The following is a 15,499-nucleotide window of genomic DNA, read 5'->3' on the forward strand; positions in this document are numbered from 1 at the left end:
AAAACTATATTGTTTTCATTGTATGTATGAGGTAACACTGATGTCTGTTTCAAGATAATAATTTTTTAAACTATAATATCTCTAATATATAAAAGCATATTCTATAGAAAAAAACTTATTAGTGACGAATCTTTAATGCACAAGCATTTATCTGAAGTAACTTTGAAAATAGATCTAGAATTTCAGATAGTTCGAAAAGCTAAATGTTCTTTTCTGGAGTTACAAAATCCAGAATCGCTTCGAATAATTATAAACGTTTTGAATGTTCATATATGTACCTTTTTTAGAATGTGTTGTTTTGAACATAAATTACATGTAAATTGGAATCTTTTTGAGCAGTAACCCTAAAAGCGGTTGTATGAATTTAAAAATATTTTTTCAAAACAAGCTCAGAGACGTTTTTTTTTTTAAACAAAAACATGAAGAGTCATACTTGATGGCCATAATGATATCATGCTTGAGCAATGTTTGTACATTTTAAAGTTTATAAAATCTTTCATAGAATTTTTTTCATTCAGCTTTTTCAATATTGAATGTTCGTCAATAGATCGTATTATTTAAATTTATAGTGGCTAACAAACCACAACATATTTGAAAGTTATTATCTCAAACAAAACAAATCTGTCAATTCCTGGAGTGTATTTTTGAACAAGTACGGTTAAAGGTCAGAACAGTTTGATGTATCAAACTGTCGACGTGCGATATGCGTTCCTTTTTTGAAACGGGTTGGTTTGACCTGTGAACAGAAATCGAGTAGTAGAAAGAACCTGCCAATAACTGAACCAAACCAAATTGTAGAACTTGCATTTCAATTAGTCTGGGCAAAAATCGTGGATCTCTAAATGATTTTAAAAAAACATACACCGGATCGTCTAGAATCCGAAAAAAACCGGACGGACGAGCCAGTTTGCCAGTCCAAAATTCCAAAAGTCACTATAGTACCATATCACTAATTTTTAAAGTAAAATTCTGTTGAAAATTTTTTTGAGAAGTCTTATTACAAAATTCGTTTTTTACATTTTGGGTCTGTACGTTTCAAATCGTCCAAACCGTTAATCCTCTTTTAAGACACGTTGTGAAAACTTAAAAACGTTTACTCAAATCTAGAATGTTCATTGTGAATTGTATAAGGTCAATCGTTCAGTTTGTAGAACAAAGGGATTATGTGCACGTTTGTTGGTTGATCTCGTCTAGTTTGAAATAGGTTTTTTATTGCACTGGACAGTTCAGTTTAAGAGTTGATTTCTTTCCACCAATTGTTTCGAATACAAACGTTGGGTGCAGCTATTTATTTTATTCTCGTTGCAATCGTATGCTCTACGTTTCAACAAAATCTAACCTATAATTGTATCAAAAATTTCTGTTCTTTGAAACGAAATGATATTGCGGAATGTGTCAATGATTTTTCATTTTATTCGGTTTGTATACAGTGATTATATCTACATCAACAATGCTGTTTAAGACCGATCCAGCCACTCAACAAATCGGGTTCCGCGATGGAAAACTGTGCTTCTTTTATATTGCAGTTTTGAGCAATCCTAGAGAAACAATTGATGATATTGGATACAATTATGATGTTATTTTGAATAGCATAACAGCAACACCTACAAATGAGAATACAGTATGTTTCATATTTGCTGAAATAGGAAAAGTTGTTAAAATAGTTATTTAGAGACGTTGAAAAGTGTAGTTTTGAGATGTTTTGAAGTATGGAACGCAAAGAATTATAATTAGATGTTTTTGTTTGTTTCAGTTAATAACAAAATAAAATGTGAAGCTTCACTAGCCGGAAGTTACCCTATTCCTTCTATTATTCTTACACTTTTGCAAGCCATTCAAAAATTAGACTTGCATGCACGACTGAAAAAGGAAATACGATAGATGAAAGTTTATTTAAAAATTTATCTTTTGGAAAACTGAAAAAAAATTCATTAAAACATTAGGAAAATAAATAAATTTTCAAACAGTTACATTAACAATTCATTTTCTATCGTTTGAAGTAAAATTTCTAAACGACTCTACGAATAACTTTTTGTACTACACTGTAAAAGTGAGGCATAACAAAAAACTAAGTGAATTAAAAACAATAAGTAACTTGACGAGAAAAACACTTCCTGGTTTCATAAATTAATTTTATAAATACGTTTAAAATGTGAGAATTGTTTTTTGTTTTTAGTTAAAAATAGAAAATATGTGGTATATTAGATATTCTACATAGTTGTGGTTTTTTGAATTTGTATTAGAGCATTGGAAGCAGGAATTTGCGACAATCGAAATTTTGGCAATTGCCGATTGCCGAAAATTTTGAAAACCGGCAATTGCCGGAAATGAAAATTTGAAACTTTTTGTAGATTTAGAGCCTAAAATTTTACTGATTTTTTTTCAAATCATTGTCGAAAAAGCCGGCAGGGCGATAGAAAGGCGAGTAAAAAGGCGCGGAGAAGGCGCTCTTTTGACGCCTGAATGGCAAAGAATGGAAATAAATAGAATTGCATTATAATATTTTCTATTCAAATTGTATATCCATAATAAAACAAAATATGATATCAAATCTAAAGTTAAATGGATGAAAGTGCATATGAGTAAATATGACGCTGCAAGTAGTATTGATCAGTTCTCTTGAACAATGTCAATAATGTTTTTCATGTTAGCCTTCAAAGTAGGCATAGAAACGTTATTGAAAATTTATGAACCTAACTTTAAAATTTCAAAATTAAAAGAATATTGATTTGATAGGTCATGAACCAATAGGTGGCAAATGTAAATGCTCTAATGTTTACAGTTGTATTTTGGCAGTATTGAATGAAAAGCCATTCTTATACTTACTGAAATGAACAACATATGCAGTTATAGCAGATGAAACACATAGTAAAATAATTAGAGAATGTCCTATATATTTTCTTGGATTCTTCTCATAATCCTTGATATAGTATGTTGCAAATATTCTTTCCAACATTGTGAACATCAAAGAATAAAATGCTGAAAAAAGCTTCAATTTTCAATAATTTTTTTCTGTTTCAGACTTACGAACAGACGAAAGTGCTGTCCGTAGATGTAGGAGTTGATTGTAAATCTCATTAGAATTTTCAAAATCTGAATATAAACATTGAATTAACGTGTCTAGAAGTTTATTGAATTACCATCTCGTATTTCCAAAAAAACCAATACTTTTTCAAAAATCAAAAACCCTGAAGTGATTGGGCAGGAAATATACATTGCTTGATGTACAAGATGAATATTTCTTTTCAAATAACCCCCTTTTATGCTTACAAATGTGTTTAATATATAGTATAAAATTCTGAAAACTCGACAATTGACTTGTCTTCGGAATAAAACCTACGAGAAAATGTAGAGAAGTATGACAAAAACGTATGAGGCAGTAAAAAACGAATATGTTCCGAAAGATTCCATTTTGCTAAAAAAAGATTCCAGAAAAGTTTTTAAAAAACCTATTTAGAGAAGACGAAAAATTTTAATAAAATGTTTTTTTGTGTTTCAGATAACAAAAAAAAGTTCTATCCAAATTACCAACACCTTGGCAAAAAATCAAAACTTTTAAAAATGTTATCAAAATACGCGCCGTTTATGCCATAACCTGTTTGCAATTGGATTTTCAAATGGCACCGTAATTTCTTTATATTTGTTCCTGAAAGAAAATGATATTATGAACATGTAATAAAAAATTTGGATCAGAAAGTGAGAAAATTATGACGGTGGAAAACTCATTTTCTAACACTAATTTCAAAAAAACAAGAAAGCGTAAATATTAAACGGAAGCGAGTTTTAAGATTAAAATTGTCTGGGTTCCGCTAATCGAAAATTTAGTTCATTTCATTTTAATGCCTTCTAAGTAGGCCTGACAATATAGAAACCTGAAAAAATATAAGGTTTTGTATTTTGAAACATAGAATAAAGGCCTACATTGTGCCTGCATGATATTGCTGCACAAGTATAAAAACGTTTTTAAATAGAAAGACTTACACGCACTGTGTAAACACTAGGATTCATGTCAAAATTCAGGTAATAGAGGAACTTAGAATATAATGACGCAGGCACATAGGTATTAAATATACCTGCCTACAAGTGATTAAATTGAATTTTTTATTCATAAAATTCAAAATAAAAATTTAAAAAGTTTCACTTAAAAAATTCGAGATTTATTCGGTTGTCTTGACTGATTCCAAGAAGTTTTCAACTGTTCAAAGTATACGTCACAATGCTTCTTCCTCTCAAAATCCATTTGTTTTCCAAACGTATTTCTCAAACTCTTTGCCTTAGCAGCAATGTCTTGAATTTTTGACTTTTTTCTCAATCGAACCTGAATCTCAATAGTGAGTTATTAAAAATTATACTTCAGTACCTTGGAAAGAATTTCATGCAACTCATTTTGCCAAGAATCGCTCATTTGAAGAAAAAAGAATGGCCCAAAAATAGTTAATCTGAAATCAAATTTTAAAGCTGAAAATATGAAAATACTTACAAAGTATAGCTGAGATTGAAAATAAATTTCAAGAGGCGTTGAACATTGGGGGTAGCAGAAAATGAAAAAATAACACTTAATATGCATACAATTATAAAAAACGTCAAAATGGATACATAACGGGTGTAATACTGAAATTAAAACTTCAGTTTTATCAATTGATAGATCTCTAACCTTGAAAACTCGAATATTTTCAGATATCTGATATCGTTCTCCGAGAGAGTACGTGTGATTAGATACACGGCGATTATCATGATAATATTTACGATTTAGTTTTTGGTTCCATATTAAAAATATATAAGAAACAATGTTCATAATTACATCACATATTGCAAAGTGTAGAATATAGGAAGCTAAAAATGGTCTTTTAATCAATTTCTTTCAAAAAATTACAGACTGAACAACGCTTAATTTTTTCAATTTTTATGCAAACAAGCGATCAATTTCTGATTGGTTATGGAAACTGCTAATCGACCTTAATCTCACATTTTGCTGTAAACCTGCCTACGTGCCGAAAATTTGTATAAAATCCATTCAAACTCACTGAATTTAATAATACAGGCTGTAAGTATAGATGAAGCATAGAGACCACCAATCAAAGAGAATCCAATGAAAAATCTAGGATTCCGTTCGTAATCTTTAATATAATAAGTTGCACATAGCCTCTCTAACACTGTGATCGCTAGAGAGTGAAACGCTAAAAAAGCGTTGTATTATTTTAAATTAAACTTTGATTATTTGAAACTAACGGGTAGATATGAGTGCAGTTCTGACAAACTGTAGAAAAATGTATGGTTGATTGGATGATTCATATTCTGAAAGGTTTAAAAAATTGTTTTCGGAGGACATCATCTAAAGAAAACTTGGTTCGACGGTTGTTTTTGAAATAGAAAGTTACCTATGAATAAGGTATATTCTCAACTTTTCAGAACCTCCTCGGCAAAAAAAGTTTCGATTGTTTACTAGGAAAAAAATGTCAAAAAAGAATTCGATTTTAACAGCGAGAAAATCTAGATTCATTAAATGTTTAATGACAAAAATATAATAGGGTTTTACAAGTAGTGTCGGAAAATTAAAAACTGTGTTTATATACAATTTGTTGATTATTCAAGTACCCAAAAACATGTTTAATACAGTTGTGACGTCATGAACGTATTAAAATATTTTTCACAAAAATACTTGAATAAACCCATAAGAAACAAAAACTATCTTCAAAACGTAAAAAAAAATAGCAAATTTGCTTATTGGTTCAAAACTGAAGGCAAGCCATGACTTGCCAGAATGTTCATGTTTGAAAATGTTTATCAAGGGTTATGCTCCACTTTTACACAGCAAAGAAAAATCGAGAAAAAACTACCTTCTACTTTTCCCATAATTTCCAGAATCTTTTCCAAGATCATTAGAGTTGAAATAATTGGACAACAAACATAAATTGCATGGTGTAGAATATGAATGTTCCGTTTGAAACAACCAGCTTTTATGCTTATAGTTGTATTGAAAATGTAGTATAGAATGCTAAAATTGTCCTATGTATTAAAATGCGCTGATGATTTTTTAACTTACGAAATAGCATTCAAAATTATTAAAAAATAGTACGAAGCATTTTCATAGAATTCAATTGAAAGTAGAACCATTATTTCAGAGGAAAATATGCAAATAGTGAATCAAAAAGTTTTTTTTTTTCGAGATTCAATGCATGGCTGGTGTTACCTAGAAGAAAACTTATATTCTTATATGAGAAACATGTGAGTAAAGAACGAAGATTAAAAAAATGAAAAAAGATATTTCAAGAATTTCAAGTTCAATAAGCAAAAATGGAAACAGAAAAAACCCCTAATGAGTGCTTTTTAGGGATAACTGCTCTGCGACGTGTATTCAAAAAGGTTCCCAAAATGCTGAAAAATTAGCATTTATATAGTTCTCAATTTATCAATTTCCTGTGTTCACTTTTTAAAAAACAAGCAGAAAGCAACATTTGAAAAAAAATGTGCTCGACTCAAATAATTCACTAAATTTTTCTTTAGAATGCTTTTAAAAATGCGTGTTTTGGGTGATTTTTGCAGATAAAATTAATATGGAAAAGTTTTGCTAATCTCGCTTTCCAAAACTTTTACCAAGTTCTCGAAAAGTTTTTTTAAACAAAAAAATATTGAACAAATTGTTTCTGGTACATCTGATAATAAGTTTAACATTATTCAGATGTCATGAACTTAAAGTAGCACATTGATGGTGATCTTGAAACTTTTCAACGTCTAGGGAAAATGATGCAGATGTTTCCCATTCCCACCCAAAACTTAAAAAACATTTTGTTTTGCAGCGAGAAATGAGACTTCAATGATTTCACTTAAAAAATACTTCGTAATTACAATTTTTTGTTAGATATTTGCTTTTAATTATGGGTTAGATTTTCTTCCAATATCACTTGATAACTTTGTTACAGTTAGTTCAAATTATCAGACCTTCAACCCGATGTTTTAGAAATCAAATTTAAAGCCGACATATACTGAACCAACTTGGTTCAAAAGTCACTTAAAACATTCAATAATTAGTTATCTGTGGCGACCCAGATTAAATATTTTGAGGAATTATTGGCGATTTCGCCTATGTTGTACTGCTGAAAACCAGTTTTTTGTTGCAAAAAATCGAGACATTTTTTAGTGTAGATTCTTCATAATTAAGAGAATGAATATTCACAAACTAAACCAAAACGACTCTATTAGATTCCTTATTCCATGATTTTTGTAACTGATTAAAGTACATATCACTATGTTGACTCGTTTCAAATTCCATCGCTTCTCCAAATGTATTTTTCAATGTTTTCGATCGTTCCAATATAGTTTCCACTTTTGAAGCTCGTAGAATACCCGCCTGAAACAATTCACTATTAACAATAATTTTTAGTGACTAGTATTACTTTTGAAAGGATTTGCTCAAGATCATTTTGCCACGGTTCATTTGTTTTTAGTATAAGGTATGGCGCCAGAATACAAAGTCTGAAAGTAGGAACTTAAATTTGACGTATTAAAAATGCGAACTTACAACGTGAAGCTTAGATCAAACACAACAAACATGATTTCTCGATGAAGCGGAGATGAATCATATTGGATAAAAAGTGCACAAGCTGTGCAGGTGAATGGGAAAAATGCGAGCACGAAGAGGTAATGAGAGAAAAACTGAAAATATTTAAGGTTATTGAACTTGCCAAAAAGGGTTGTAACTTCGAATTTGAAATTAAGACTTTCCCAAAAATATCTTAACCTAATTGTTTTCCATCTTCTTAATTAAAAATAATAAACAAGGGAGAAAATACGTTTCACTATGAATTTTTAGTTTCCCTGTTTGATCTCCAACAATTGCGGAAAATTTCAGCCTTATTAATTTTACAGTTTCAAACAAAATTTTTAAGCCAAAAATGATTTCACTCACTTTGTAAACCTTTATGTTCTCCGATATTTGAAACCGAGTACCCAAAGAGTAATCATGTTTGTTTTCACGGTTATCATTATACCAATTTCGATTTATTCTATACGTGATAATTGAAACAATATAACAAACAATGTTCAGCAGGAAATGAGCACCGACGTAGGCAAATATTAGATTCGCTGAAAATAAATATTATACAATACCGATTCGATTATTTGAACTCACTGGAATTAAAGACGTAAGCTGTAAGCATAGAGATAAACGTCATTAGAGCAATGATACCATATGCAATATAATGCCTTTGTTTCTGTTCGTAATCTTTTATGAACCACGTGGCAAATATCCGTTCCAACATGATAGCAGTTAGAGCAAATAATGCTGAAAACATTTCCGGCTAGTTTTAAAATTTTGTTATTGAAATCTGGTTTAAAATTCAAATACCAGCAAACTAACTGAAATATGCCCCTATTATCAATTTTGAACTATTTTTTGCCTTTTTGTTGACAACCGTTCTAGTAAAATTTTTGGTTAACTTGTCAATTTTTAGGGTAAAATACGCTCTGTGGGGCATTCAAAAATTAGTCTTACATTCAAGTTTATTTAAATCTCTTTTTTACCAGAACTTACGTGGGCACATGATTGCTGTTCGGAAGTATTGCTTGTACATGAAAAGTGAACTGTCTGAAGTCAACACTGAAATTTAAAAAAAAATTCAAATTTCTTATAGTTCATTAAATCTTACCTTCACTTTTCTCCATAACATCAAAAATCTTCTCAATGATCAAGATAACTGAACTAAAGGGACACGTGGCATAAATCGCTTGATGAATTATTTGTAGATTAGTTTTGTAGTACTTGACACGAACAGTGATTGCCAGATTAAAGAAATAATACATCAATCTGATATTTAGTAGTGAACTTCCTGTTACTTTTTACTATTAACTTACGAGAATATATTCAATATAATGATTATGAGAAATACAATGAGAAAATACACGTAGCATCCATTTTTATTAAAAGCTCGTTCATTAAATTGATCGATTGACAACATTTCTTTGCTTAAGGAATTGAAAATAATATCAGATTGCGGAACTATAAAAGATTTCGAGGTGATTTCCGTTCACGAATAGACTATACGATTCTGGTTATCATTTGGGAATTGAGGGTAAGTTTTGAGACAAAAAACAATTAGAAGCAGAGACGAGGAATGTGATGTTTTAAGTTTTCTATTGATTGTGAGGTATTTGTAATAATTATGACGAAAATTTTACTTAGTGACGTACCTACTATATAGTACTAGGGTGGACCTATAGGTATGGGGACTTTTTGGATTATGGAGTGAAAGTTTTGAAAAGTTTAGCTTAAAGAATCACAGAAACAGTAGAAAAATAACGGCAGTGGAATTGAATCTGAGTTCAAAATGACCGAAATTTCTAGTTGATTTAACAATAAAACAACTATTACTTGGCCAAACATAGAAAACAAACCAAAAAAATTGAAACCAAGAGCAATTTTGGTGAACTTTCAAATTTTCGAACGAGCATTTTTTCGCATTGCAATCAGACATAAAAACGTCCAAAATAAAATTAATTTTGGATTTTCAGAAATTTAAATAACAATCTGAAAAAAAATCGAATAATTTTTTTCAATTTTTTCAATTTGTCAATATTCAGGAAAAATATTCAAAAACGCCCGAAAAAATACAAAAAAAAATTGTATTGAAAATTATCCTTTGATTTGCTGTCATAAATTCATTGAGTTCGAAAACAAAGATTAACCAAATAAAATGAAAAGCTCGCCGAAAAATCAAACTATCTTCGTACCTACGGACCTACCGCGCATGCCTACCTCCTATATTTCAAAATCTACCAAACAGATACACAAGTATTTTGGTAGCAGGCAGATAGTCGCCTGCTCGGCATTTCGTGCCTACTTTCTCCCACCTTTTTGCCGGAAGGCGGAAAATGACCATAACTAGGCGGCAAAAAGGTGGTAGAAAGGTGGCAAAAAGGTGAGAGGAAGGTGGAAAAAAGGCGTACAGAAGGTGGGAAGCCCAAAAACAGTGAATCCGCCGTTTTTTGACCTTCCCACTTTCTGTAAACCTTTCTACCACCTTTTTGCCGCCTAGTTATCGCCATTGTTCGCCTTCCGGCAAAAAGGTGGGAGAAAGAAGACGCGAAATGCCAAGTGGGCTATAAATTTCTTTAAAAAACTTTTTGAGCAGACACTCGGAAGCAGAAGCAATTTTGTAGAAATATAAAAATACGTTCTTTAAGGATATTTTTTAAAAAAAGCGTGGAGGGTATAAGAAATTGAAATGAAACTAAAAATTATGAGAAGTTGTACGTGTTTTTATTTATGTCCACTATGGATCGGAAATGTGCATTTCCTTTATTCAAAAGACGAGTGTCTTTTTTTAGTTTTTTCATTAAATTTTGTTCTAGAAAATGAAGATAGACTACACGCTAAAATTAGAGATACTTTGTGGACATGGGAAAAAGTAAATGAATAGATATATATCGTTTCTTCTCGCATCCTTTTATTATGGTTTTCAATTGGTAATGACGATGTCAATAGATTAGACCTATGAGCTGTAAAAGGATTAGTTTTGTATTCTTTCTAGTGACATAGGCGCGTTTTGTTCAAGTTTTGGCATATTCGTAAGAAAGAAGCAAAGGACGTATATGACTATTGAGAAAAGAGGAGGAATTGCAGTTCATTGCACTTGTCAAAACAGTTGGCAGTGGTAAGATCTGGTAAGAGCAGTGTAGGATCTGGGTGCATTTCAATAATTAATAAGCAAATTCAAATTCTGAAATTTTAATACTATCAGGAAGTTGTTATACTAATTTCTAAAAAGATCGGATTTAGCAAATTTTAATTTTTTACAAACTCTCACTTCTATGCGAAATTTGGATTAGACATTGAAGGAAATATTTTCATTTTTTTAATCTTAAAAATTATGTTCTGCAAAATCCACCGTGTGAATATGTCTTCAGATAATATAATTGAAACCTACACGGAGTAGGAATTTTCTCCAAAATTGGAATTTTGAAATAAGACTTCTCAAAACTTAATTAGTCAAGAAAAACGCATTTAAATTTCGTTTAAATATTCGAAATATGAAATATTATATTTAAGAAATATTGCCGTCATGTTGCAGTAAGGTGCAACTAAATTAACAAAAAACTCGGCAAAATTAGCAAAATGTTAAAAGGGCTGCGAAATTGATAAATAGGATGTTCGATGTTCCAGCTTAATTCGACCTTTTTTGAATTTTGGGAATAAACTGTACAAAGTTTTTCAATTAAAGAAATGCATATTTATCTGTTTTAATTTTGAGTACCGTAAAATTAGCGGAAGTGATTTTTTGGGGACAATTTCCAACACATAAAAACACAGTAAAAAAATTTATTCATAACAAATTAGAAAAAAAAATTAAATCTTTTAAAAATTATCTTCTTATGTCGGGATATTATTAGGTTTTGTCGTATTCCATGAGTTTGTCAATTGACTAAAATAAACATCCGTTTGAACATTTTTTCCCACATTCATCCGTTCGCCAAATGTTGTTTTTAATTGTAAACTCGGTTTTCCAATAGCTAAACTTGAACACTTCACTTCCGATGTGTACTGAATAGTATTTTTAGGTAACAAACTGGCAATCCTAGAATGCAACTCACCAGTTTCAAACATTTTTTGAACTCGTGCTGCCACGTGGTATTATTTTTATAATGAAGGTACGGACAGACTAGAATGAAAATTGTGTAGATTGTATCAAAAGAGAGTAGAAAAATATTCTTTTCCGAGGCAGTAAATGACAAGCTGGTGAGCATCAGGAGAAGTGAGCAAACTGTGGCAAAAACAGCAACCGTTAAGGCAAATATGTGGAAGAACTGTAAAACAGGAATTTTGCGATGACGACAAGGACTATTAGGTTTTTATGTTGAGAATGTTTTTCCTGTTACTGATTTCTCATGATAGTAGTTCCCACAGAATTGGGCGATTCATTTTCAGAGCATATCGGGTAAGTTTAAAGGCGGAGTGGTGCCAGTGGGAAAATGATTAAAACCACTTATATGAAACCAAAATAACCAAATATCATAGTAAAACTTTTAAAAACATCAGAACATTTGTTATTTTATTTCAAAAAGTAGTAATTACTCATAGTCAGTTTTTGCCACTTTTATCGAAATTGTAGAACGGCATTTGACGCACATTTCTGTAACACGTGAAACAGTAAAATTTATATATTTAAAAAACTCTGTTTTTAACTGTTTCCGCGGTAACTTTGAAAGCTTTTTTTGTATTAAGAAAAACAATGTTCCAATCATCATAAATTCGATCAGGCGTGCGCGGCAATTGCCGACCGGCAATTCTACAAAATGAGACGTTTGGGCATGTTCCCCCGATATTTTTTATTAAAATTTAATGATACAATATAGAAAAATACTTGCTTTATTTGTAAATAATTTTTATTAGACTTGGAAGAACCGAGAAAGTGTTCAAAAATTGTCCGAATGCTGAAATTTGCCGGTGAAAATTGCCGTCAATTTTCCGGCAATGTTCAACATTCAGACTATTTTTGAAGATTTTTCCAATTTTTTCTACTAAAATAACAGTTATTTTCAAATAAAAGAAATATTTTTCTATATTGTATCATTAAATTTTACAGAAAAATATCGGGGAAACATGTCCAACCGTCTGATTTTGTATAATTGCCGCGCACCCCCCGAATTCCATACATTTCATATTGCTTGAGTTAACTTGTTTTTTTCTTGTTTCAAAAATTTCAAATTTTGTATCGATTATAAAAATTCCACTTTTCCCAATATTGTCATAAACTCTTAAACTTTCAATTTTATGATTACTCACTTTGGCAAATTGAATGTTTTCTGAAATTTGGTAACGTTCCGTCAGCGAATACGTATGTAATTTTCGAAGTGAGCAATTGTAGTAGTAGCGATTCAGTTTGTAGTTAATTATATTTACCTACGAATTATCAGATATTATGTGTATTTTATGTCAAGGCGTATGGAAATATTTTCTACTTACAATGTAGCTAATGATATTGCTCATGAATAATACAAGAAATGGATAGAATGTTGTCGAGACTGAAAATCACGTGGTTTTGATGCGAAAACAGGGGTAAACTTACATTGTGTGCAGACAAGAACGGATATAATTGAGATGAGATAAATGAGAAAACTCATGGTATAGCCAATATATGAACGATTCTCTTTTTCATAATCATGAAGGAAATAAGTGGCAAGTGAACGTTCAATGGCATAAGCTGGCAGACACATGAATCCTGGAAAATGTCAAATTATTATAGGAACTTTTGAGAGATTTCAATACCTATAGATGAGGTCATGAGTCGAATAAACTGGATAATTTGAAATAAGTATGTGTTTGGGTTGTAACCTGGAAATGGCAAGTTTTATGTAAAGTTCATCAATTTTTAAACTAAATTGGTCGGGGCGCTTATTCAGAGAAATTTTCAAACTTTTATACATTTGGTTTGGTTTGGTTTGGTTTTTGACTTGGATTTGTCTTGGCTCTCCGAGAGACGTGCCGAAGCACGAATTATCTAACGATATTTAACGATAGATTTTCCACGTTGGCACAAAGAGCTATGTCACTCCAAAGCACCCAAGTTAAAAATAAAAACAGGCAATTGCCAGTAGGCAGGCACGTGCGCATGAAGGCCTACCACTTTCCGGTCGAGGCGGCATGGGGGGGGCTCTGCACCTTGCTGTTCCCCCTGGCGACCCACCAGCAGTTCGAAAAATAAGGATCGATCATACATTTAAATTTTAACCGAAGAACAAAAATTTCATTCGACTTCCTCCTAGCTCCCCACGAATTTTGCAAAAATTATCCGAATAACTTGAACTCCGGTTGATTCTTCGTTTCCTTTTCCTTTTAAAAACATAATCTCCTTTTTGCCATTTTATGATCTTTTATATTCCTTCTCTCTTTCACACAAACCTTCTTTAAAATCCCAGATTATCAATATCTTTTCAACAATGAAAACGATATGATTAATTGGGCACGTGACATAGACAAACTGATGAATTCGTCGAATATTATTCATTGAGCCTCTTGTCCGATAGTCAATACACACATTTAACATGTAGTACAAGATTCTGGAAAGTTAGAATTTTGGTTTTTTTCAGGTTTTTGCATTATGTCGCAATGACGAACGCTTTTACGGTGATTGTTTTGAAGAAACAGTCGAAAATAAGTTGCGTAACTTCATATCTCATTAAATATGACAGACATCAGTTTCAAATTGTTTCAAAAATATTTTTAATAAGAAACGCCTGTCATAATTTATGTTTGTGTTAAAAAATAATCAAATTTTTGGTTCCTTCTGGTTTTGGTTCCTGGCACGAGCGATTTTTTAGTTGCCGTACCCGCGAGTACGGTAGCTGGAAAGTATTTATCATTTTATTTGCAGTGTGTCCGCTTTATTAGATGACAGTTTTCAGATAAAAATTCCAAAAAATTAGATAATTTTAAAGTGCTGACGGTACTTGGTAAAGTTCTACTCGTACAAGGACCCAATGTTGCAGTTTTGGCAAAAAAGACAATATTATATTACACTAGTCTGACTATTTCGAAATGTTAGATTTTTAGAATTATATTATTTTAAACGCATTCTGTCAGGGACACAAAGATCTACTTGACAAATACAAGCGTCTACAAAAAATACAGAAAAAAGGCGGTAGGTAGGCAGGTAATCAGAAAACCGTTCAGTATTATATTTCACTTTTTGAATCCTTACTCACCCAATAAAATTTGCAGTTATCTCTAGTTTAAATATGAGTGAAAATATTTCAATTGTACCATTCTCAACTGCTTCATTTCTATCAAAACGGAGCACATTCAGCATGATGACCTATAAGCATGAAATTATAACTCTCAGAAGATATGATAGATAAAAAAGAAATAAAATTGAATAAAAAATGGAGATTAGAAAGACAACCTGGTGAGTTGAATGATTAGAAAATGCATTGTGATGCAAGTCTCGCTGCAGCATAAAAAAGTAATGAAAAGAAGAAGGAGGAGTTAGGGGTCTTCCCGTCTACTATTCTGATTCAAATTTGGAGGTAATGCTGACGTACTGGTTTGAAATTGATCGAATTGTATCCAGTCACTATAAAATATTGGAAAATAATGGTCTCGGTTTCTTGGAAGATATCTAAGTGCTTACTTTGAAGAAAGATTTCGCAAGAAAAAATGAAGGAGGTCAAGACAAAAATGAACAGAACGTATTAGTTACACATGGTCTAGTTGGTCTTTCAGAGGTAGGGTGCACTTCTTTTTGTTACTTTCTGTAGTGTTTTTTCAGAATAATGCTCATTTAGTAAGGTCAGCTCGTACCAAAGTTCAATTTTAGCATCGCTTTTTTCCTAGTTTCTTTTGTTTGATAATTTATGTAAGATTATATAATGACTAAACATATTTTGAAGTTTTCTAAATTCGAAATAAGTAGTACAATTTTTCAGCAAGTACCGATAACACACATTTTTTACATCGGAAACCTTTTTTTTTGAAAAATGAAGAACAAAATATCTTTAAAAAATTAAA

At 31.3% G+C, this 15,499-nt stretch overlaps 3 protein-coding genes, 1 non-coding gene and 2 pseudogenes across 6 annotated transcripts; 1 reads left to right on the forward strand and 5 right to left on the reverse strand.

The window, feature by feature from the left end:
- The first annotated feature begins 1,312 nt into the window (after positions 1-1,312).
- Y39C12A.10 lies at positions 1,313-1,634 on the forward strand (annotated as a pseudogene). The gene is made up of 2 exons: positions 1,313-1,418; positions 1,463-1,634. Coding segments are annotated over exons 1-2 (278 nt in total).
- Positions 1,635-2,491: 857 nt separating this feature from the next.
- sre-17 lies at positions 2,492-3,411 on the reverse strand (annotated as a pseudogene). Its single transcript has 5 exons — positions 3,341-3,411; positions 3,141-3,298; positions 3,028-3,093; positions 2,827-2,979; positions 2,492-2,594 (listed from the first exon to the last, which is right to left on the reverse strand). Coding segments are annotated over exons 1-5 (551 nt in total).
- A 676-nt stretch (positions 3,412-4,087) lies between these two features.
- Positions 4,088-6,114, reverse strand: sre-16 (Serpentine Receptor, class E (Epsilon); the record flags this gene model as incomplete). Its single annotated transcript, NM_069922.3, has 8 exons — positions 4,088-4,318; positions 4,361-4,439; positions 4,481-4,611; positions 4,655-4,833; positions 5,025-5,177; positions 5,230-5,295; positions 5,838-5,995; positions 6,044-6,114. The coding sequence occupies 8 exons, from the start codon at positions 6,112-6,114 to the stop codon at positions 4,142-4,144; spliced, it is 1,014 nt and encodes a 337-aa protein (NP_502323.2). The 3' UTR covers positions 4,088-4,141.
- A 1,063-nt stretch (positions 6,115-7,177) lies between these two features.
- sre-19 (Serpentine Receptor, class E (Epsilon)) lies at positions 7,178-8,954 on the reverse strand (the record flags this gene model as incomplete). The annotated part of the gene is made up of 8 exons (NM_069923.1): positions 7,178-7,348; positions 7,395-7,473; positions 7,520-7,653; positions 7,907-8,082; positions 8,129-8,281; positions 8,531-8,596; positions 8,646-8,803; positions 8,851-8,954. The coding sequence occupies 8 exons, from the start codon at positions 8,952-8,954 to the stop codon at positions 7,178-7,180; spliced, it is 1,041 nt and encodes a 346-aa protein (NP_502324.1).
- A 2,344-nt stretch (positions 8,955-11,298) lies between these two features.
- sre-15 (Serpentine Receptor, class E (Epsilon)) lies at positions 11,299-14,809 on the reverse strand. Its single transcript, NM_069924.6, has 8 exons — positions 14,698-14,809; positions 13,895-14,052; positions 13,262-13,327; positions 13,062-13,214; positions 12,959-13,017; positions 12,779-12,895; positions 11,587-11,799; positions 11,299-11,536 (listed from the first exon to the last, which is right to left on the reverse strand). Exons 1-8 carry the CDS (start codon positions 14,799-14,801, stop codon positions 11,366-11,368), a joined length of 1,041 nt encoding a protein of 346 aa, NP_502325.4. The 5' UTR covers positions 14,802-14,809; the 3' UTR covers positions 11,299-11,365.
- On the reverse strand, positions 12,078-12,098 carry 21ur-8512. Its single transcript, NR_056794.1, has one exon.
- Positions 14,810-15,499: the final 690 nt, after the last annotated feature.

This window comes from Caenorhabditis elegans, chromosome IV (genome assembly GCF_000002985.6).
Source record: "Caenorhabditis elegans chromosome IV".
Classification (NCBI taxonomy): Eukaryota; Metazoa; Nematoda; class Chromadorea; order Rhabditida; family Rhabditidae; genus Caenorhabditis; species Caenorhabditis elegans.

Bases quoted from the DNA above. Each gene is read 5' to 3' on its own strand.
- sre-15 (NM_069924.6), bottom strand. From the start codon at position 14,801: ATGCTGAATGTGCTCCGTTTTGATAGAAATGAAGCAGTTGAGAATGGT. The intron at 13,215-13,261 runs GTATTGAAATCT...GACATTTTCCAG, and splicing joins ACTCATGACCTCATCTATAG to GATTCATGTGTCTGCCAGCT. The intron at 13,018-13,061 runs GTAAGTTTACCC...CGTGATTTTCAG, and splicing joins CGTTCTTGTCTGCACACAAT to TCTCGACAACATTCTATCCA.